The 22,678-nt window shown below is 55.6% G+C and overlaps 1 protein-coding gene across 6 annotated transcripts; it reads left to right on the forward strand.

Annotated features, from left to right (window-relative positions):
- The first annotated feature begins 123 nt into the window (after positions 1-123).
- SLC37A2 (solute carrier family 37 member 2) lies at positions 124-22,678 on the forward strand. Of its 6 annotated transcripts, none has more exons than XM_072822549.1 (19): positions 124-170; positions 11,104-11,185; positions 11,626-11,719; positions 11,850-11,928; positions 13,225-13,360; positions 13,783-13,859; positions 14,932-15,098; positions 15,820-15,863; positions 16,133-16,273; positions 16,616-16,706; positions 18,040-18,102; positions 18,447-18,532; positions 19,069-19,117; positions 19,324-19,397; positions 19,658-19,736; positions 19,878-19,975; positions 20,264-20,328; positions 20,531-20,587; positions 22,105-22,678. In XM_072822549.1, the coding sequence occupies exons 1-18, from the start codon at positions 139-141 to the stop codon at positions 20,559-20,561; spliced, it is 1,488 nt and encodes a 495-aa protein (XP_072678650.1). In that variant the 5' UTR covers positions 124-138; the 3' UTR covers positions 20,562-20,587; positions 22,105-22,678. The 6 variants fall into 6 exon arrangements, with proteins under 6 accessions (XP_072678650.1, XP_072678649.1, XP_072678652.1 ...); XM_072822548.1 differs by lacking the exon at positions 124-170 and adding an exon at positions 733-889; XM_072822551.1 differs by lacking the exon at positions 124-170 and adding an exon at positions 6,148-6,201.

Here is a 22,678-nt window from a genome sequence, read left to right on the forward strand (position 1 = left end):
CACAGTATCTTCTTTTCATAGGTGGCAACATGCCCTGGAAATCCTCGGGCTAGAGGCCTTGAGGAGCACTTTCTAAGGGCACAGAATTCTGTGCTGCTTCCCTGCTGCCTGGCTGCAAGCCCGTCCCCGCAGGAGTAGATGGGAGGCCAGTCTCCCTGGGGAGGGGGCAGGTAGAGGCCCGCCTGGCTCCATAGGGAGCCTGGAGTCCCAGTGGGCCGGAGGGATTTGTCTGGGCCGATACTGTAACCCGCAAAGCCTCCTGCGCTCTCAGGGTGCCCGAGGGTGCACCCCCCTCAGATCAGTGCGATGCGCGGGGTGGGGTGGGGTGGGGTGGGGGGTGCGGGGGGCACCGGGTGTCATGTCACTACCCCCCCCCCCCCGCGAGCCTCAGTTTCCCAGGACAGAAGGACGCAGGCGGCCGCAACGAGCTGCGGGCAGCGGAAGGTCGGAAGGTCGCCGAGAGCCGACTCGGGGCTTTCGGTCCCGGCCCGGGCGGGAAGTGAGCGGAGCGGAGCGCGGAGGCAGAGGCGGCGGCGGCGGCGGAGGCGGAGGCGCTTCCAGGCGCTCCGAGGGCGGCGGGTCCCTCGCGGGGCCCGAGGGGAAATGCAGGCGCCGGGGGTAGGGGGGTCGGCGTGCGCCGGGTCGGACCCCGAGGGCCTGCAGGGGCGAGGGGGCGGGGGCTGCGGGCGTCGGGCCGCCGGGCCGGGGCGGGCCGGGCCGCGGGGCATTTAAACGCGGCGGCGGCGGGCGAGGGCCACGCGCCGGCTCCGCGCCCTCCTGCGGCCGCGCCGTCCTCCCGACCTCCGGCCCTGCCCGGTCGCGGCCGCACGATGCGCTCCGCCTTGGCGCCCGGCGTCTGGTTCCTGCGCACCTTCTCCAGGGACAGCTGGTGAGCGGGGCGGGGGGCGGGGGGCCGAGCTCGGGGGTCCTGGGACCCCGCCCCAGGGACGTGGGGGGGGGCACACCTGTGGGAGCCCGGGGGCTCCTCTGCGGACCCGCCCCCGCCCCCCGCCAGCCTGTGCTTCCCTCCTGCCCGCGGGGGCCTTGCCCGTCGGGGTGCGGGGGGCGGGGGGCGGGGGGCGCGGGGCGCGGGGCAGGGCGGCTTCCAGCCCCCTCTTCACCGCCGGCCACGCACTGGAGCAGGTCTCTCGGTCCGCACAGTGTGTGTGTGTGTGTGCGTGTGTGTGTGTGACCTTGTGTCAGTCGCCATCACTTAACAATTTGTAAACGGTCCTGTAAATGGCCAGATCCCTGGCCCCTCTTGAGAAACAATTGAGCCACACCAGGCCCAAATTCTCAAATTCTATTACTCGGGTGGAGAATCCCCTTGAGCTAGCGCGGGTGCTCTCAAGATGACCACCTTACTGGTTTCAAGAGGTAAGAAAGAGCCTGCACGCTCAGCCCCCTCGGTCCTGGCAAATTGGGACGGCTGGTCTGTCACCCACAGCGCTGGGCGAGCAGTGACCGCCCTCACTGGCGACAGCCCTCCAGCCCCCCAGCCCTCCGTCACTCCCAGCCTTCTTCACTCTCCTACGGTATTTGATCCTTCTTGAGTTCTAGGACTATTAAAAGATACTTTTCGTAAAAAGATGAAATTATGACTGATAGGATATAAGAAATGAACACGTGTTAAAGATTTTCATTTTATTGATCCTAAGGGAGGCAGAAGATGTTATGATCAGTTAGAAAGTCTTAGGAAGAGGGGAAGAGGGAGCCGATGTTTCTAATGGGTGTGGAGTTTCAGCTGGGGACAATGAGAGGTTCTGGGGATGGATGGTGGTGACGGTTGCACAGCAGCTCGAAGGTGCTTCATGCCAGTGATCTGTACGCTTCAAAATGGTACATGTTATGCATATTTTAACCACAATTAAGAAAGAATCTGAAGAACTTGCCCATTTATAGATCAGGAATATTAAGACCAGACTGGCTTTTCCGCAGGTTGGGAGAAAAGACTATTCATTTGAGACTGTCATTTCTTACACATGACTTGTCAGTGGCCTGCCACTCCAAAGAATTATAAAATAGTGCAAAGTCAGTGAAAGGCTAGAATCCGGGTGACTGGAGGAGTGTCCTCTAGACAATGCACAGTTTTTCAGGGAGTATTTTTTTTTTTCTACAGTCTCCTCTGCTTTGGTCAAAAATAATTGCAAAGATTATTCTTGATCACAAAATAAGGCCGGTCTCATCAGATTTGATCTGATTATGTATACAGGTACAGCAAGAGTGTTCATCTACAATACAGGCCTTGTTAGGTTGCTTCCCTGGAGGTTTTCATAAGAAATCTTAAATTGAACTTTTAAAAGCCTTTATTTATTCAATTCATTTATTATTATCTGTATTATTTACTGTTTTGAGATTAGAAAGCCAAAACACTAGTTTTACCTGCTGTTACCCATAAATGTGGGCAAATTCCTCCTTTCTTGAAGTCCCCAAAATATCCCAAGTGTACTGGGCCTGCCAGGGAAGGAACACAGTAAACAGTTTTCTTGGGAGGGTTTTATTAGTATTGGCTTCATGCAGTCAACCTTAGTTCCTTAAAAGGGGCTGGTTATATCTGATTCAAAGATCATCGTTGTCAAATATGACATTCCAGGTAAGGCCTTGGTTATATAATCAATTTTTCTAATTACATCCTGGTTAAAAAAAAAAAAAAAAGGACGGGGTGCCTAGGTGGCTTAGTCATTTGGGGATCTGACTCTTGATCTTGGCTTAGGTCTTGATCTGCCTGTGGTGAGTTTGAGCCCCTCGCTGGTCTCCACACTAGTTGTGGAGCCCACGTAAACAATAACAACAAAAGGACAATTTCTTATTAAACTTTTGCTAATCACCATATGGCTATGAAAAGCAGGAAGACTCAACAAAAGTTTCTGAATTTGGAGGGTGGGGTGGCCAGGTAGGGAGAAAGAGATATTTGCAAGTGTTTCATTTTAGTTTACAAAAACAGAATCTAGTAAATTGTTATGGGTTATACACAGCTGAAGAAGAAATTGGTAGGGCTTCTTTATATTTCCAGAAAATTGAACACTATGACATCCACAATATTCCAAACAGCAATGATGGCCATCCCTCATCAGTTCACTTGGGCCTATGCGATTCTTATCCCACCGAATCTTGGGTTAGCAGTCTCATAAACCTGTCCGCTTCTTCACTAGAGTTCTGGAAATCCTGACTCAACCCACTGGGTATGTTCTTAAAGATGTATAAGCAATGCCATGAGAAGCCCATACCCAAGCATAAGTGCCTGGAACAGTGCTTTTTCGAGATAGTTCTTTCTTGATAAAAACAAAACTTTTGGCCTCTAGCTGATTGAAGAAACTTTAGGAAGCATTAGAATGAAACAAAAAACTTTCTGTAGGTAACAGAGACCTAAAGAGGCATGAATTAACTTATTACAATAATTTTCAAATGTGAGCAACCTGATGAGAATTCATGACAAGAGTGATGTGGCTAATCAGAAAATTTGATTGTTCCTAAGATATGCAAAACAAAATCAAGCCAATTAAAAATCTAGACAATGCCTAAAAACGTAGTAAGATAAATTCAAAGGAGATAGTGGACATTACATCTTAATTTATAAAAATGGGTGAACACAATTTTTATAAAGAAGAAAGTCTTGAGATATTTAAAAATCTTGAGATATAATTTATATAGTATACCAGAGATATATATACCAAGAACATCAGTTGAAGGGATTGAGTAAATATGGCATAAGTCCTACACATCTATATTTTATTTATTTAATCTCTGCACACAACGTGGGGCTTGAAGTCACAACCTGGAGATCAAGAGTCACATGTTTTTCCTACTGAGCCAGCCAGGCACCTCTACACACTGTATTTCAATAAAACTCCAAGGAAAGTCCCATGTACATCCCAAGTTGAAAATAGAAGATATTAGATTCAAATTAAAGAAGTAATATTGCAGCCCAGGTAATATTTTATTTTATTTTAAAGATTTTATTTATTCATAAGAGACAGAGACAGAGAGGCAGAGACACAGGTAGAGGGAGACGCAGGGTCCCCACAGGGATCCCGATGTGGGACTTGGTCCCAGGACTCCAGGATCATGACCTGAGCCGAAGGCAGACGCTCAACTGATGAGCCCCCCAGAAGCCCCCCCTTTTTAATTTAAATTCAATTTGCCAACATAGAGTATACCAGGTGACATTCTAAATCAGACCTGAAATCGTGACTGGCTGTGCTGTGCTGTTCTCACACAGCAGAGCAACCCTAGGATGCTGAGCACAGACCCAGAGGGCACTGAGAAATCTGTAGGAATTTCTCATATGGCATATAGTTTGTGAAATGCTTATATAAATAATAACATTTTACCTTTGGAAATTTAACCTAGATTAGGGTGAGTGTCTATTCTGATTTCAGTTATTTCCACACAGCTGGTCAATAGCAACATCTCAGATAAACCTAACCATTTGCAGCACCTCTCTTTTTAAAAAGTGAAAAAACAAATCTTTGTGATTTTCCAGGGGCCCTCTTGAATATCTCATTGATAGTTTGAGGTATGAAAGATATCCAGAAAGTTTTATTTTATGTTGCATTTAGGACTTGATTTTGGGAAGGCAAAAAAAAAAAATCAGAGGTTGTTAGGACATTTGAATGCTTATCATGAGTACCTAAGAAACCGTTCTTGTCTACCCATTTGAAAGTGACCATAATACATTAAAAAAAAAAAAATTGAAGGTAACATTGTAAAGAAACTTAGCTATTTCCTAAGAATCTTTGTTTTTTAAAATAATGGAAAATTATTCTGTAATATACTGGATTTTTGCCATCTAGGCAGATTACCCAGGAGGTGAAAGAGTAACATTTTATAACTTCTCTTTAAGCAGACCAATAACCAACATTCAAGAAAATTTTGTCATTTTAACAGAGACAGAGAACACCAAATTCTACTTTTGCATTGATGTATTTGACACTAAAGGAACCCTAGCCTTGTTGTGAAAATAATATGAAAAAGATGAAAACTGAGGCAGATTTTGACAAAATTTTAACATAATTACTTATTTTCAGATTCATTATTTGTGCATACTGTAATCAAATTCTCTTTTCACAAACCTTCTACAAATTAATCCACTCAGGTTTTGTCCTTTACTGTCTTCTTTCTTATTCTGGAAAGACCAGTTATTTTACTTTAAGATAACACTTCTCTTTTTTTCTTCTTCATTAAAAATATATATATATATCTCATCACCATGTATGCCAAATCATACCCGTCTGCTGCTATTATTCCTAATAGAGTTTCATTCATGTATATTAATTATACCCTTTAATCAGAGTAACTTCTATTTTAGAGAAAATAGGATTGAGGAGGTTAGCATTTTAGAAGAGCTCATGAAAACACATGGCACCACTTTCTACAACCACACACATCATTTACACACTTTTTGAAGTGTGATTCCAACTACGTACTGTTGTCCTCTAACAGCTCCCAGATTTAAGACCAATCTGGATTGAAATCCTTTCACCACCATATGTCTTATGCACTTAAATTCATTAAGCCTTGGTTTCACCATCAGTAAAAAGAAGACAGGTGGGTTCTGGAGGATGGACATGGTATCAGAACATTTTTTACTTCCCGTGGCCAATGAAGGGCACTCAGTACATGTCCTTTTATTTCTTTCCTGCTGAGTATGGGTTTGGACTCCTATCAAACACTAAACATTAATGTGCCAACGGTAGGCCCATTATTATTTTGAACCCGGTGGCTTGCAGTGATGATTAAGACCTGGTCCTAGTTCCGACAACTAAGGATCAAACTCTTATCGGACTTACTGCTTTCACGTGTCCCCAAGGAGGGCGTTCAAGCAGAAGTGAGCAGAAGAAAGCAGACTTAGCTCAGCCTTCTGCGACTGGGACACCAGAGGGTGGATTTGCCCTGAACTTTGGAGTCCTTGTCTGTCCAGTGGGGAGACTAGCGGTCCCTACCTCACAACACTGTCCTGAGGGTCACACGAGGTACAATGTGTAAAGTGCTCAGACCAGGGCCAGGCTCATATTAAGCACTGACTAAGCCTTTTTTTTTAATTTATTTATTTATTTATTAGAAAGAGAGAGCGAGAATGCACAAGCAGGGGGAGCGGGAGAAGGAGTAGCAGATTCCCCGCCGAGCAGGGAGCTTCATCCCGGGACCCCCGAGATCATGACCTGAGCCGAAGGCCGACGCTTCACCAACTGAGCCACCCAGGTGCCCAAGCCCTGGCCAAACCCTAATTATTGCCAATCATTCTACTTGCTCTTTCTACTACTTTGTGCCAGACACTGTTTATTTGTGGTTCACCGCAAGGCGACGATTTGTTTCCCCGCTGCACATGTGGGTATACTGAGGCACAGAGAGGTTGTGTAGCTCGTCCAGCCCCACATCCTTAGTACAAGGCTGAGCCGGAGTTTGCATCCAGGTTGGTCCGACTCCCAGGCTGAAGGTCGTCCTGCTGTCGCCGATCACAGGGCCATCTGGCCTCGCAGAAGTCACGTAATGCCTTTGAGCCTCCAGGTCCTCGTCTATAAACTGCAGATGGCACTGAGCCGCACCTCGGGGTGCGGGTGAAATGAGAAGACCCCGAGAGCCAGCGGGGCCCAGCCTAGGGTTAGCCCTTGGTCATCGCAGGGCTGCGGTCGGAGGGAGGGAGCAGCCTCGGCAGGAGGATGGGGTGGCCAGTGACCTGCAGCCCCAGCGCAGAGGCACAGCCAGCAGAGGCACAGAGGGGGACCCGGGTGGGTGGAGGGGGACCAGGGAAGGTGGTGGCTGCAGCTGGGGGAGCCTGAGCGGGCGAAGTCACCTGAGAGCTGTCCCCTGTCCTCCCCCGTGGGTCGCTTGCGCGGCCTGGAGGTCCTGCGGGCCGTGGGGTGTGTGTGTGTGTGTGCAGGGGTGGCTGTGGCTGCTGCTCATGGGCTGGGTGCAGGCCCGGGTGCTGTGCGGGAGAAGCACCCAGGACAAGGAGGCGGGGGGAGGGAGGACTGGCCGATCAGGGCCGGGTGGGGGGCAGGAGCCGTGCCCCCCCATGACTGTTGGGAAGGCCGAGGCTGCATGTCCCCCCAGGGCTGGTGGAGGGCTCGCCTGCAGGTCCCGCGCCCACCCTTCCAGTGCACCCGAGAACCTGCTGGACGCCGGGCGCTTCCACACCTGTCATGTGTCACTCAATCCCGTGACACTAGGTGCGGAGTGCGGTATCTGACTTACAGAATGGCACAGCGCGGTCAGAGAGGCCGACAGCCCCAGGCCCCTGGGGCAGGACTCAGCCTCTTCCCGCCGAAGAGGAGGAAGGACCCTTTCCCTGTCCTGCCCTGGCCCCCGGCCTCCTGGCCTCTGATCAGGGCCCCCGCCGCCCAGTAGCACCGTCTGGTCTGACTGTCCCGGTAGCGGCAGAGACGTGGCCGTAAGGGCCACCGAAAGGGCTCCTTCGAATGAGCGGTGGAAAAACGGAGAGGAAGGCAAACCATGGGAGACTCCTCACTCTGGGAAACAGACAAAGGGGTGCAGGAGGAGAGGAGGGTGGGGGGATGGGGTGACTGGGTGACGGGCACTGAGGGGGGCACCTGATGGGATGAGCACTGGGCGTGGCGCTATGTGTTGGCTTGCAGAGCTGGTCACAGAGCACATGACCCTGGGGTGCTCCTCTCCCCCCTCCCCTCCCCCCTTCCCTCACCCCCCTCCCCAGCTGCCTCCTGCTTCCTCTTCCTTCCTACCGTTTCCTCTTTCCCTCCTTGCAGGCGGCCTTGGGGAGGGCGGTCTGACTTAGGGCCCCGTGGACGGGTCTGGAATTGTCTGTGCGGTGGGTCAGGGCCTGACTTCTTCAATTCAGACTGTACCACGCGAGTGCTGGGGTCTGAGTGCAGCTACCCTGAAGGGACAACAGAATTGAGGACAGGCACGGGGTGGGGGGGTAGAGTCTCTGAAGCCCACGACCCCCCATCTGACGGTGCCTGAGTTGGGGTGTGTGTTGGGGGGGCCGTAGTGCTGTTCTCCTTCTGGCTCATGCCTCGCACCCTGGATCCTTCGAGCTCAAAGGAAGGGGGATGAGGCTGAGGCGGGGGGGACTGGGCCTCTAGAGAATCTTGAGAGGAAGGCCGTCCTCTCACGTTGCTGCTGGGACCCCAGCTCTGCCACCATCAGCACGTCCCCCCCCCCCCCGCCCCCGTGCTGTTTGCATAGCGTTGACCACCTCTTCCAAACTCTTCCAGAGGTTGGCAGCTGCCTAAGCAGAACATGGTGCCGTGGCTTAAAGCCATGTCTTTTCATCACTGTAGCTGCGGGCTAATGGCTCCCTTTGCTGGACGGGATCTTGGGACCAAGCTCTGAGTCAAGTTGATCTCTCTGAGCAAGCTCCTGAGTCCCAGCAGGAGGAAGGGTAACGACTAGAGGATTCCTCAGGCTGACTTTCTGCCCCCAGAGGGCTCTGTGCCCTCTGGGACTTGGCCTGTCCCTGCCCCATCCCGGGTGCTGGAGGCCGGGCTCCGGGCTCAGCGCTGTGCTGTCTGTTCCAGGCTGGCCTTTCCCTCCCGGGGTGTCTGCCAGCCTCCGTGGAGGATTTGGCAGGGGGTGGGGCACTCCCGCCACCGGCCTGGTCCTTATGTTCCCAGCCTCTATCCTCTTCAGATCTGCTGAGTCCCACAACAGGCACATCCAAGGGCAGGTCACCAAGTCCATTTGCTCAGGGCAAGGGCCAAGCTCACCTGCAGCCACAGCCAGCCCAGCCTGTCACATGGCTACTGAGCAGCCCTGGATGGGGTTGGAAGCCCACCCCTGGCACAGGGGGAAGGGGATGGCGACGAGGGAGCTTAAGTCCCCACTGGCCTTACAGGGTGGGCAGCAATGGGGTTGCAAAGTAAGAAAGGAGGATGCAGGTCCTGGGGGTTGACTGGGGAGAGGAGGCTCCTTTCCATCACCTCCTAAGGCCGGCGTCCCTCTCCTGTGCTGTTCCTTGTAGTTTTGGGTTGTCATCCTGGCAGTGGTAATAGGTCCTGTGCGGTTTTTGTTTGTTTTTAACCCGTTGCTGCTTTGGGACACATCGTTCCCTGTCCTTACCTCAGGAAGTCCTAGTGCAAAGTCTTAATAAGGTCGATAGTTGGACTGTCTGCTCATAGTTAAGAGAGAGCTGGTTCGCGTCCCTATCTAACTTGGTTACTGAGTAACCAGTATTGGGGTGAGGGAGGGGGGACTCTAAGAAGTGCCACTTTCTGCTAACAGAGACTTGGAGGGTCACGGCGGCAACTGGCCTCACGTCAAACAGTCCCCGGGCCTCACGGCACACAGTGCCTCTGTACCTGGCCTGCTAGCCCAGCCCTGCCCAGCACGCGGGCTGCCGTCCCTCCCCTCACACCACAGGGGGCCAGCTGCTCCCTTCCTGGGGCCCCTTATTCTGAAGAAAGGGCTTGAGAGAAGGGAAGTGAAACCTGTGGTTCTCCACGCCCAGAGCCCCTCAGCTGTCTTTCCTGTGAGAGACTAAATCTGGCAGCCTTGGTGTCAGCTTAGCTCAGCCCTTCACCTGATCAGTGACCCCAGGCCCCTTTGTACCATGGCACCAGTGACCCCAAGCCCCTTTGCACTGTGGCACCAGGGCCTTTTGCTCAGAATAGCCACCAAAGTGGAATGGAATGGAAAGAGGGCTGTGGAATGGCAAGTTCATTGGATTAATCAGAGGCCTGGTGCCAAGGGCGCTGTGCCCAGCTAGCCGTGGGACTCTGAGCTCATCCCGGCGCCTCTTCGGAGTCCAGGGAGGAAGTCCCAGAGGGCATCAGGGCCAGGCCTGGCATCACAGCACGTTTGAGGACCTCCTGCACCCCCATCTCCCAGAATCATGACTCATCTGCCCTCTTGGGTGTCAGGTTTTCTACTGGAGGTGGGGTCAGAGCTGGGTGTAAGGGCAGCGCTGGAATCTCACAGGTCAGGATATTGGTGCAGGCCCCTGCTGAACCTCCTTATCTGCTCCCAGGGAGCACATGGGCAGGTCGCAGCAGGCCAGAGTCTCTGCTCCATCGCCTTGCAAGCTCGCAGCTGAAGCAGAGTGGGGTTGGGAGGCAGATCCCTAGAGAGGCCAGAGTGAGCCTCCCATGTCCTGCCACTTAGGGTCATATTGCTGAGGGATGGAAAGGGCTTTAGGGTCCTTCCTACCCTTCCCCCTCCTTCTCCATGAGGTCTTGAATCAGCCAAGGCTCTGGATCTTTCCTAAATGCCTGCCTCTTCCTCCCGGGGTGTGGGTCCATTTTTGAGGTCTATTTTCTGTGTATTTTGTGGCTCCCGGCTGCTGACTCAGCTCAGCTGATGCTCTGCTGAGGAAGCAGACACTGACTCAGGAGGCCATCGAGGCCCTTCCCCAGACCCCCGGGGAAAGGGCAGGCTGAGGGGTTCTTTCCATCCCAAGACTGTTCCTCAGGATGAGAAGTGGGGGGAGGCGAGGGCGCATGTGATGTGTGAGCCACAGATGGAAAAGATGACCTTCTGCCCAGTCGGATGGACGAGACCCGGCCTGGGAGGAGGATGTGGATTCCGGCACCAGCTCCCCCACTGCGGCCACGTTCCGGCTGCGGCTGCGTCTGGGCTCTGCTCTAACTGGGCTGCGGCCGCTGCTGCTCCTGCTGTGTTCCAGGCCTAAGAGGACTAGTGAGCGCCCCTGGGACAGGCCCCCCTGCACGGCCGCCCCACACCTGCTCCCACCACTTCCGGTGTTTTAAACACGGTTCCACCTTGCTGCTGCCATGTCTCGGCAGGAAACACAGACCCACATAGAGGCGTCCTGACCTTAGGTCAAGGGACAGTGGAGGTGACGGGAGGTGACAAGAGCAGTGGGGATCGGGGACAGAGGACATTTGTGTGGTCTTGGGGGGCTGGTGCTGAGCCAGCTCTGCTGCAAGGCCTCAGGAGCTGGGACCAGAGAGCCAGGGCTCCCTGAGCCCCGTGGCCTCCAGGCCTCTGTTCCCACCCTCCCCTTGGCCTCCGTCCCAAGGAACTTGTGTCTGGTGGGGACACGTAGGTAGAGAGTTCGGGGTGCCGAGGCCCTGAGGCTGCCAGAGTGGGCCCCAGGGGACACTATGACTGAGCTTCCAGCTGAGGCTGACTTCCTGCTAACCCAGGTGCCTGCTTTTCCTGCAGGTTCCGAGGCTTCATCCTGCTGCTCACCTTCTTCATTTATACCTGTTATCACATGTCCAGGAAGCCCATCAGTGTTGTCAAGGTGAGGCTGGCCTGGCGCTCGGGAAGAGTGCAGGGGATGCTGGGCCCAGCAGAAATAAACTCTAGGAGAATGTTCTAGAGCTCGGCCCAGAACCATCCCTATTCCCTTACCATAGTCATGGAGGTGCCTCCTTCACATGGCCGACCCCTACTTTGAATAGTTCCTAGGGAACTTTCCTGAGCTGCTCCTGCTCCCTTTGACAGCGGTGTTGCTGCCTGTGGGTGGAAGGGGAGGGCTCTGCTCCTAGACTCCCCTTGCCCTTCACTGAGGGTCTGACACGGCCACTCGCCCCTGTAAGCCAGTTCCTGCAGGGGGAGAAGCCAGGGGAAGGAGCAAGGAGACCAGCGGGGAGGCCCTGGTGCTGGTGTGGTCCGGGAGGGCTGGGGGGGCTCTGACGCCGGAAGATGACCCCTGACCTGTGCACCCCATTGCCTCCTCAGAGCCGTCTGCACCAGAACTGCTCGGAGCTGATCAAGCCCACTAACGACAGCCACAGTATCAATGACACTACGTGGTGCGACTGGGCTCCATTTGGTAGGAACAGGGCAGGTTGCCCTTCCCCACTCCCCTCGTCTCCGCCCCAGGAGGAGGTCGTCGGGGCCAGAAAGGACTTCTTGCAGGGACAGCCAAGCACCAGCGTTCTGTCTCTCTCATCTGTTTTCAGACAGGAACAACTACAAGGAGTTACTGGGGGCCGTGGACAATGCCTTCCTTGTGGCCTATGCCATCGGCATGTTCATCAGGTAAGAGACAGGCCGAGCCTGTGACTGTCCTGGGGTGAGGTGTGCTCCCCCCCACTTTTAAAAAAGATTTTATTCATTTATTCATGAGAGACACAGAGAGAGGCAGAGACACAGGTAGAGGGAGAAGCAGGCTCCATGCAAAGAGCCTGATGTAGGACTCGATCCCAGGACCCCGGGATCACGCCCTGGGCCGAAGGCAGACGCTCAACCGTTGAGCTACTCAGGCGTCCCTGCTGCCCCCCTTGACTAACCTCAGGGTAGAGGGGGTCCAAGAGAAAAGGCTGATGCCCCCCCCACCCAGGTAGATAGGAGACCAAGAGGTGGGCACACACACCAGCAGCCCCGGCCCTCCTCGTTTCCTTCCCGTCGTCACCCGGCCTGCGCCTTCACCTAGCAGACTCCTATTTTTAGTAGCTTCTTTTCCTGGAAAGGCTGGACGCTCCCTCTGTTGTTCTCTCAGATGACAGTGGTGGTGATACGGCTGGAATATGGTGTTTCCTGCACCGGGATCCTTCATGTCTGGGGCGGGTGGGGGGGACCTGGACACAGAGATGGCGAGGAAAACCCCCATCCTCTCCTGGGCCTAGGTTAAAATTAGCACAGCGGGCACCGCTTTGACGCAGCAAGCCTGGTGTCCGTCGCCAGGGGCCAAAGGCGAATGAGGCAGGGTACTGCCCTCCGATAACCCACAGCCTGGTGGAGGTGCCCAATTCATCAGCAGCCGGTTCTGTAGCCATGTGGTGGCTCTGCGACAGGAGATGGTGGTGCCACGCTCCCTCAGATGAGGGGCGGGGACCCAAGGGACTGAGTGGGGAGAGTTCAGCCTCAGAGTGCTGAGCTGCACACGTCTTGGGGGCATCCGGGTTAAGACGTCCAGCAGGCATCTGCTGTGATCCTGCAGGGGCAGCGATCTGGAGGGAAGCTACCGGGTGGAGCTGTGTAACCTGCAGGTGGTAGTTAAGGTCACAGGACGGAGGCAAGAGACGTGCCCCAGGGAAAGTCAATGGGGAGGAGTGGGCAGCCGAGGGCAGGGAGGCGAGGAGACCAGGGGAGGGAAGTCCAGTGAGAGGAGCCTCGAGGGCCTCCCAGGCATGTGGCAGGTGACACAGAGGTCCCGGGTGGTCACCTGGGCCAAGCCAGCACAGTGGTGTGGAGGGGGACATGTGGCAGGTGACACGGAGGTCCCGGGTGGTCACCTGGGCCAAGCTGGCGCAGTGGTGTGGAGGGGGACAAGGCAGGTGGCAGATCTGGGGAGCGCGGTGGGTGATTAACTGCAGGTCCACTTTTCCCCTCCAGTGGGATTTTTGGGGAGCGGCTCCCCCTCCGCTACTACCTTTCAGCTGGAATGCTGCTCAGTGGCCTTTTCACCTCGCTCTTTGGCCTAGGATATTTCTGGAACATCCACATGCTCTGGTACTTTGTGCTTATCCAGGTACGAGCCTCCGCGTTGGGCTCAGACCCCTGCTCCATCATGGGAAGGATCGCTGAGGCCGCTGGTCCCAGCCACCCCCAATGGCAGATTTGGGCTGTGAATCACCCCTTCCCAGCCCAGTGCTCCCCCGTTAAGCTTCGGGGCCCTTCTTACCCCTTCTTGGAATCATGCAGGTCATGCATTTGTTTGCTCGCTAAGTCTACCTTGAGCACGGCCCTGAAGTCCCCAAGAATGCCCGAGAGCCTGGGTCTCTGCAGGGAAGGATCTTGGGCCAGAGGAGAACTCTGCCCATGGCACTGGGGGGTGGGCTGGGAAAGGGGGTGCTTGCAGCGTGGGCCGTGGAGGGCCCCTCAGCCCGGACGGGTCGGAGGGAGTTTGCGCACGGTCCAGACCGGTCCCACTGACCTCCAGTCTCCCCGCAGATCTGTAATGGACTTGTCCAGACCACGGGCTGGCCCTCGGTGGTGACCTGCGTTGGCAACTGGTTCGGGAAGGGGAAGTGAGTGTGAGGAGGGGGAGGAGCGGGAGGTGCCCCGGGAGGGCTGTGGGTACCAGGAGGCCACGGGCGGCCTTGTGTATAATTTCAGGGTGAAAGGTTAGAGACTTGTTTCCGTCTTGCTGATTTTCACGTTTAGTTGAATGTTTTAGTGACTGAAAGGCATTGCTGGTTTTCTCATTGATCAGGTTTTAAGCACAAGACAGGCCACCTTAGTTCTGCTTCTTCCTCATAACAGACGAATTTCCATTTTGCAGGAAGACAAAAATGAAGCCAATAAAACTTTATTATTATTATTTTTTAAAGATTGTATTTATTTATTCATGAGAGACACAGAGAAAGGCAGAGACACAGGCAGAGGGAGAAGCAGGCTCCACACAGGGAGCCCGATGTGGGACTCGATCCCAGGACCCCAGGATCATGCCCTGGGCCCAAGGCAGGCGCTCAACCACTGAGCCACCCAGGTGTCCCTAAAACTTTATAATAAATATTATTATTTTGTACTTGAACTGGCTTCTGTGCAAAAAATGAATAAATACATAAGAGTTGATTTCGAGCAGGAGTTTCTCTGGCTCAGCCCTGCTGACATTTGGGGCTGGATCATTCTGCGTCGTGCAGTTATCTTACACATCACAGGATGTTTAGCATCGTCTACCCACCAGATGCCACTAGCAGACCTGGAGCTGGGACAGTTTAGAATCTCCAGACATTTTCTGGCTCCCCTGGAGGCAGAGTGGCCCTGGTCGAGGACCAGTGCTGTAGGGTAGCAGCCGTGGGACCAGAGGGGAGAGAGGGTGGAGGCTGGACATCCTCAGGGTAGGGAGAGCTGCATGTGGAAGCCCCATGGGAGCTGCCCAAGCTGCTGGCTGAGGGGAGCAGGACCCCAGGCCTTGCTGTCACCTGCTTGATGCCAGACAAGCCCTCCCCTTCCTCCCCCACGGTTGTCTTTGGGCTTAGAGGCTGGAGGCAACCAGCTTTTTGTACTTGGCTGGGGCAGTTGTGATGAACCGTGTGCTTCTCTTTTGACTTTTTTTTCCCTCCTTTTTTCCCCTTTCCTTCCCTGTCCTCCCTCCAGGCGGGGGCTCATCATGGGCATCTGGAACTCCCACACATCCGTAGGCAACATCCTGGGTTCCCTGATCGCTGGCGTCTGGGTGAATGAGCAGTGGGGCCTGTCGTTTGTGGTGCCCGGCATCATCACCGCTGCCATGGGCATCCTCACCTTCCTCTTTCTCATCGAATGTGAGTGGACCCCCTCCCCCTTCTCTTTCCAGGGTCTGAGAGAAGGCAGCTGGCTCTAGGGGGAGGATTATAGGTCATGGGGCTGGAGGACCCATGTATGGCCTGGGACAAACAGTGTCTCCGGGCCTCAGTTCTTTCTTTTTTTTAAAGAAGATTTTATTTATTTATTCATGGGAGACACAGAGAGAGACACACACACACAGAGGGAGAAGCAGGCTCCCTGCGGGAAGCCCGATGCGGGACTCGATCCCAGGATCACGGCCTGAGCCAAAGGCAGACGCACAACCACTGAACCACCCAGGTGCCCCTGGGCCTCAGTTTTCTCATTTGTAAAAGAAGAGCCTCTACCTTCTGGGGTTGGTTGCGGTCTCAGCAAGACGTGCAGTTAGGACGCCTGGCCCATCGCTGTGCCTGGCCAGTGCTGGCTGGCTCTGCAGGCGAGCAGGGGGAGGTGACCGAGACGGGACACCCCTCATCTGCCGTCCTCTTCCACATCCCCACGGCCCTCAGAGATGCCCAGCCCGGCAGTGTGGCCACTTTGTGGGCAGAGAAAGTCCACAAGGTAGTAGTGACGCCGGTGGTTGTTCGGGAGCCGGGCCCAGAAGGTGTCTGCGGAGCCCGGGTTCCAGGCTCCCTTGTGCTGGGAAGTAGACTGGCCATTAACTTGGGGGCAGGGGTTCTGGCCTGCTGGGAAGCTTCTTAGAAGGTTGTTTATTTTCAGACCCAGAAGACGTGGACTGCACGCCCCCTCAGCACCACACAAGTGTGAGCCCCCCCAGCCCGACCCCTGCCCTGCTACTCCATCCACGGGGGCTGGTCCCGGAGAGGACTCGGGAGTTGGAGAAGGGCCCGTGCACCAGGCCCTTGGCTTGGCTCCCCTATATCCTGGCTGGGCCCGAAGGACGTTAGTTCAGACAGGAGGGGGCGCGTACCTCTTCCAGCTCAGGAGCCCCTACCTCTTGCACGGGTCGTGCCTCCAGTTGGTTGGAGGTGGCACCTGGACGTGCCCGCAGCACGGGCTCATCTCTGTTCAGGGTGGGCTGGAAGAGAATCAGGACCCCGAGGACCTTGGGAACAGTCCCAAGGAGAGCAGCCTGGAGAGCGCCGCCAGGGGCTCCAAGGAGCCAAGCGCCCAGCCTGCTGCCATCAGCTTCCTTGGGGCGCTCCGGATCCCGGTGAGAAGTTTGTGGGGGCAGGCAAGGGAGAGGCTCTCTAGATTTCTCTGCTGGATGCCGGGAGATGGTAGGGGAGGCTCAGGGTGGTCTACGGCTTCCAGAATTTCTTTATAGGAGGTACTTCGGGTGAGTGGCCAGCTGGGGGAGGTAACGTGGGAGGCTTGTGTTGACCAAGCATTTGAATGTAGGCACCTTGCTCTTACTGAGATTGGCGAGGTCCTGGAGGTGGGTCTGTGTGGTAGGCGGTGGCAGTGCTGGGGGTGCTGAGCACCCCCTGGGACTACCTCGGGGCCTCGGGCCACCTGCACGCCTTTCCCTCACACCCTCTGCCCTGCTCTGCAGGGTGTGGTCGAGTTCTCCTTGTGTCTGCTCTTCGCCAAGCTGGTCAGTTATACCTTCCTCTACTGGCTGCCCCTCTACATCTTCAATGTGGGTGAGTACAAGGGAGGTGAGGTCACCTCTGGTGGGGAGAGGAAACCTGTCATGTGATGCATGGGATCCCAGAATATAGTCAGGATGCCTGCTGAACCTCTCCTGGGGCAAAGGGAGACTTCTTTTTTGGTAGTTGGAAGTTAGCCCCTGGCAGTTAGACCTCATGGACCCTGATTCCAGCCACCTTTCTTCTGCTGGACCAGAGTTGGGAGTTAGGAACTCAAAGTTTTGTTCTGTAATCCTTCCTAACTCCTTCTCTAGTCTTGAGGGCAGGCGCACCCACCTCCAGCCTGCCGAGGCTCATAGATGAGTGGGATTGGTTGGTGCTTGGAAGGTCTGCCTTTGAATGCTTCCCCCAACCCCAGGAAGAGGGCCTGGTGAGCCTCCGCACGGCCTGAAGCCTGGTAGCGAACACTGCTTTCCTGTCAAGGGGCTGCCTCCGGGGATTGATGCCTTGTGCCTGGGTGGGAGGCACGGCCCTCCTTCGGGGCCTGCACTCCCCTGCCCCTGCCCTCAGAGCTCCCGCAGGGCCCAGGCCCTCCACCCCAGGGTGAGCTGCTCCCTCCAAGCCCTGTGGGAGGGCCAAAGCTTTGCGTGCACTGTACTTGCTCTGAACAGGATGCCATGGAGATTACTCAAGGCCAAATCCCAGCCCAGAACTTGCCCAACAGCCCCATCACAGGGCCTCTCTCAAAGATAAAGGGAGCACGCCAGGGAAGCTCTGTGGACACTAGGACTCTTTGTTTTGTGGCCTTGGTGCTGGCTTCAGAGTATGAGTCAACCTTGAGGGTTAGGCTACAGTTCAAGCTTCTGGATATTCCTTTTTCGAATCCTAGGACAAGGCCTGGGACCTGAGGTCCCCATGTGCCTGTGAGTCTCCTTCCTGGCTTTGTTTATTAGCAGAGACTTCAAATGGGTGTGGAGGCTCCTGGTGGAGGCCTCCTGAGCAGAGCAGAGCAGGAGCGGGGCTGGTGGGGCTGCGGCTCAGTGAGAATAGTCATGACTCCAGGGCAAAGGTGGCCCAGTGGGACAGGGTTCTCCTGGGCCAGCCCCCATGTTTTCAGGGGAAGGCTTTTCTGAGAGGTTAGAGCCAACCTGCAAGGGGAGAAGGAAGTACAGGATGGGGTGTGGGGAAGAGAGGGTGTCCGGTTCCAAACTGCTGCAAATTTACTTATGACCCTGGCAGATGACTTCCCCATGGTCCTTACTCCTTCCTCTGAAAATGGAGGCAGTGGGACTGGATCAGGTGCTCTGTAGCGGTGTTGCTGGCTGTGGCACTCCACGACGTTTGCTCCGAGCCCCCAGGTCTGACCACATATTTGTGTTTTCCACAGCTCACTTTAGTGCCAAAGAGGCTGGGGACCTGTCCACCCTCTTCGATGTTGGTGGCATCATAGGTGAGGCCCTGCCCTAATCTGCCTTAGGCTCTATTCCCCTTTTCCCTTGTAAGGGTGCAGAAGGAAGGGACGGGTCCAATGTGACACGACCTGGGCAGATGACATCAGAGGAAAAAGTGCTCCTGCCTGGCTGGGTAGCCCTAAGAAAGTTCGCCCTTGTGTTTGATCTTCCCATAAAGCAATGGGTGTGGGGAGGGCTTCAGAGAGAAGAGCTCTGCTAGTTCTGGGTGCCCATGCCCAGGCTAGTGTTGGGTAGAGCGATGGGGCAAAGCTTGGGGTGCCACGCTAGTGGGAGGCTGTGGTCACCTCTGGAGCAGCAGCGCGTGAACCGGTTTGTGTTCTAGGCGGCATCATGGCGGGACTCATCTCCGACTACACCAATGGCAGGGCCACCACCTGCTGCGTCATGCTAATCTTGGCTGCCCCCATGGTAGGTACAACCTCAAGAGCAAAATGCACATGCTCGAACATACCTGTGCAGGCTGTGGAAATGCATGCACACCTGGGCACCTGTGCACACGCCTGTGTGTGTGTGTGTATGTGTGTGTGTCCATCCCTGTGCTTGCTGGGGGCAGAGAAGCCAAGGGAGGCACAGGAAAGAGATTCAGACTGAGAATTTTGGGAAGGGATTAGCAAGGATCTGGCCTTGGTGGAGACGGAGCAGACCAGCTGCTAAACTTCCTGGCCAAGAAAAGAATAAGAAATTAAGGTTAGATATTAGATAAGGTTAGATATGAGAAATAAAGGTTAGATATTCTCCTTTTTGAGAAATAGGAAACGATAGATGACCACATCTTAGACCCTCCATCTCCAGGACAATTAAAGACCAAGAGGTCTGGGTTTGGGAAGGAAAAGGAGTAAGGTGACCTCTGGAGTTCCCCGGCCAGACTTCTAGGCTCCAGTCTAAGCCAGGTGGCCAATGGGGAGGCCTGGGTGTGACTCTGTGTCTCCCTCTTTCTCTCCCAGATGTTCCTGTATAACTCCGTGGGCCAGAAGGGGATAACCAACTCCGTAGGTGAGGGGCGGCTGCCCGTCCTGCTGGCACACAGGAAGCCCACTGCCTTAGGGGCCCCCCTGGAAGCTGGTTTGGGGGTGACGGTGGGAGGCTCGGGGAAGTGGAGGTTTTCAGCCTGACGCCCGGTGGGGGGGTCTCACCTGCTTCGGGGCGGGGGCTGGCAGTGGCCCATCACCCCTAACCAGCTGTCCCTGTTACTGCCTCAGTAATGCTGATCATCTGTGGGGCCCTGGTCAATGGCCCTTACGCGCTCATCACCACCGCCGTCTCTGCTGACCTGGTAAGTGGGCCGCCTCCCTGGGGCCAACCTGGGGGATGACTCTGGGGGCTTGGTCAGGGCCTGGGGTCTCCAGGCCCGCATCCCTCCCCCCTCCCTGGTGCACAGAGATCCTGGCACCTGAGACCCTCAAAGTCATCAGCACTGGCCCCCCTCCTTTCCTCTCCACTCCAAGCCCCTGCTGCTGCCTTTCCCCAAGTCAGCCCCCCAGTCCTGGTGCTGCCTCTCCACCTGGGCCTCCCCACTCCGCTGTCTCTCCCTAGGGAACTCACCAGAGCCTGAAGGGCAATGCAAAGGCACTCTCCACTGTCACGGCCATCATCGACGGCACTGGGTCCATAGGTCTGTGACTCCCACTCTTGGCTCCTGGCAGCTGAGCCCTGAACCCTGTCTTGAGCGCACTCCTTGGAATGCTGCCCCCGGGTGGCAGGCAGGTTGGGGCCCCTTGCTGGGTGCCCTTCTCTGATGTTGTGTTCTGCGCAGGTGCGGCTCTGGGGCCTCTGCTGGCTGGGCTGATCTCCCCCACAGGCTGGAACAATGTCTTCTACATGCTCATCTCTGCCGACATTCTGGCCTGCCTGGTACGGGTTCTCGGGGGTACACAGATGGGCACCGGTGGGGGTCAGTGTCCTGTCCTGCCAGGCCGGATCCCCGGAGGTGCAGAGCATTGGCCACAAGGGCCTATGGGACAGTGAGATCACCTGCCCTACACTCAGAACCACATTCCCCAAGGGGAACCCTGCCAGATGAGACTCTGTGCCCACGACCTTCCTTCCTCCCAGCCCCCTGCTCACCTAGCACTGGGGACTCCCCATGCATTCAGTGCTAATATGGCCCTCCCCTCCCCCTGTGCCTCGGATTCCCCGCAGCTCCTCTGCCGGTTGGTGTACAAAGAGATCCTAGCCTGGAAGTCATTCCTGAACAGAGACAGAGGGTGAGTCCTCCCGACTGCGGTAGTCTCTCCTCCCCGACCTCTCTTCTTATGGGAGTTCAAACCAGCGCTCAGTTGCTCGGGGCCCAGTCTGAGCCCACCCACAGCCCAGACTGAGGCTGGACCCTGGGGCTGCTCCATGCCCCTCCATCCCCACTCTCGGCCCTGCTAATGTGTCCTCTGTTGTCCCCATGTGTCTCCATAGCTCTAGTCTGGCCCTAACCCACCCGCGGTAGTATTTTCCTCAAGTCCCATGACTTTTGTGAGTATTTCCTTCAAGTCCGTGGCTAAGGTGCCATTCGAGTGGGGCCTGCATGCAAATCCTCTCTCCTCCATGTGATTTTTCCAACTTTCTCTTTCCCCTTGGGGGCCAGCTCCAAGACTCTCCATCCCAGCAGAGCATGGTGCTTGGGAAGTGTTTCCTAAGGAGCTTGAGCTGCCAACTGGGCTTGGCAGACTCTTCTCCTTAGGGAGGGAGCGGCAGGGCCTTGGCTGTACCCCGAGGACAGAGGCAGGACCCAGGGACATCGTTTTCCCTCTGAACTCGGGCTCTGAGCCCTACATGCCTCCTAAAAGTTCACAAACTGACATCATCTGGCCTGTCTGCCTGGGGTGTACAGAAAATGGCAACTAGAATCAAAGCCTTTGGGATAAGATTGAAATCAAGCCTCGGTGGCTGGCCTGGTGTGTTCTGTCTATTGCCCGGTGGTGGCGGGTGTGGAGGCCGCACGTAGAGGCCAAGGCAGAGCCAGCAAGAGGCTGGGCTGCGTGCTGGTGTGGAGGGCAGGCTCTCGCTGGCCTTCCCGCTCTCCTTCTGAGCAGGCCGTTCTGGCTGAGGAGCTGGCCGGAGCCGTGGACCTGGCCCTGGATGGTAAATGTGTGGAAGGCGCCCCTGGGCTCAGGGTGACCAGCCCCACATCTGGGGAAGCACTTTCCCTTCAAGATGTTGTCTTCCAGGTTCTCTGGGAGAAAAACCGAGGGCGGGAGGCAGTAGCCCAGCTCCATCCTGCCTGCCCTGGTGGGGACAACGGGGACCTCCTCCACCTGCCCTCCTGGGCCAGGCTTGAGGGGAGACTGGGAGGGCCCAGAGAGCAGCAGGAAGGAGGGATGAACATTTAGTGGGCATCTGCTCCCCCTGGAATGGAGTCTGACTTCAGACCCGGCTGCTTACCTCTCAGCAACCTCCAGAGGTCGGTTCTGTCCTCTAGCGATGAGAGAATGGAGGCTCAGAACTCATGCAATGTGCCTGAGGCCTTCAGCAGAGCCTGAATTTGAACCCAGGTGTGTGGGGGCTGGCTTTTCTCTGCACTGCTGCCACCCTGAGCTGGGCCTCCGAGGGAGGCCGGTGTGTGGGGAGCAGAGGAGCTCATGCTAGGGCAGAGGGAACCAGGAGTCCCTGGGCAATCCTGACGTCCCTGCTCACTTTCATGTATCAGACCGTGGGCACGCCCTCTGAGCCTCCATAGCCTTCTGTGTATGGCAGGGGGGCACTCACCCCTAAGTCCCTGACAAGGTGATCTGAGGCTGAGACGAGATGGGATCTGTGATTCTGCTTTGTAAAACTGTCAGAGGCGACACCAGCTTTGCAAGGTTCTCATGGTCATCTTGGCTTGCTGTTTGCAGCTGAGGGGATGAAAGGGAGCCCTCAGTGATAGAGAACAGGGGTGAGAGGCAATTACTAAGGGGCCCTATAAACCTGCCTTCCCTGGCCCCACCATGGGGGCAGGAGCTTAGTCTGTGTCTCACTTTCTCTTCCCCCACCTTTCCCCCTTCCTGCAGGTATAAAGAAATATGAAGTCCTGATTGAAGGAGAAGCCTGGAGGACCTCAGTCAATTCCCCAAGTGCTTCCCCGACCCCACCGCCTCACAGGGGAGCGGGGGCAAGACCACGGAAACCACCCCCAAGGACTGTGGCAGCCTCTTGACCTGACACCAGCCAGCCCGGGGTGGGGGGGACTGCCAACACGAGGACTGCAGGGCTCGTGGCCCAGGACTCTGGAAGCTGTGGGCAGAAGGGATGGGGAGCAGAGCTTGAGTGGTGTCTCCAGCTTGGTAAGGGGAGGGTAGGCTCAGATCTTGCTTGTTCAGATTCCAAGAGGGAAGGCAGAGGCCTGACCTGGCCGAGGCCTGGCAAGGGCGTGTCTCTCCTTCCCGTGTTAAATCTGAACCTCAGCAATCGGCCTGTGTGTAGGGGCGGATTTCTGACCCTATTTCAGAGCTGCCCAGCCTCGCTCCCTTCCTTTGTCCACGTGCCGGTTTTCTCATGTATTTCCCCACGTTGGAACCCCTTCTCCCCTGCACTGGGTCCTGTTCTTGACTCCTGACCCGAGTCGATTAAAGTGTTGTTGCTGTA

The sequence above is a fragment of the Canis lupus genome, chromosome 3 (genome assembly GCF_048164855.1).
Source record: "Canis lupus baileyi chromosome 3, mCanLup2.hap1, whole genome shotgun sequence".
Lineage (NCBI taxonomy): Eukaryota > Metazoa > Chordata > Mammalia > Carnivora > Canidae > Canis > Canis lupus.

Coding starts and splice junctions, on each gene's coding strand:
- SLC37A2 (XM_072822546.1), top strand. CDS start 9,812: ATGACTCATCTGCCCTCTTGGGTGTCAGGTTTTCTACTGGAGGTGGGG. Junction 13,860..14,931: donor AACTGGTTCGGGAAGGGGAA/GTGAGTGTGAGG, acceptor TCCTCCCTCCAG/GCGGGGGCTCATCATGGGCA. Junction 19,118..19,323: donor GGGGATAACCAACTCCGTAG/GTGAGGGGCGGC, acceptor TTACTGCCTCAG/TAATGCTGATCATCTGTGGG.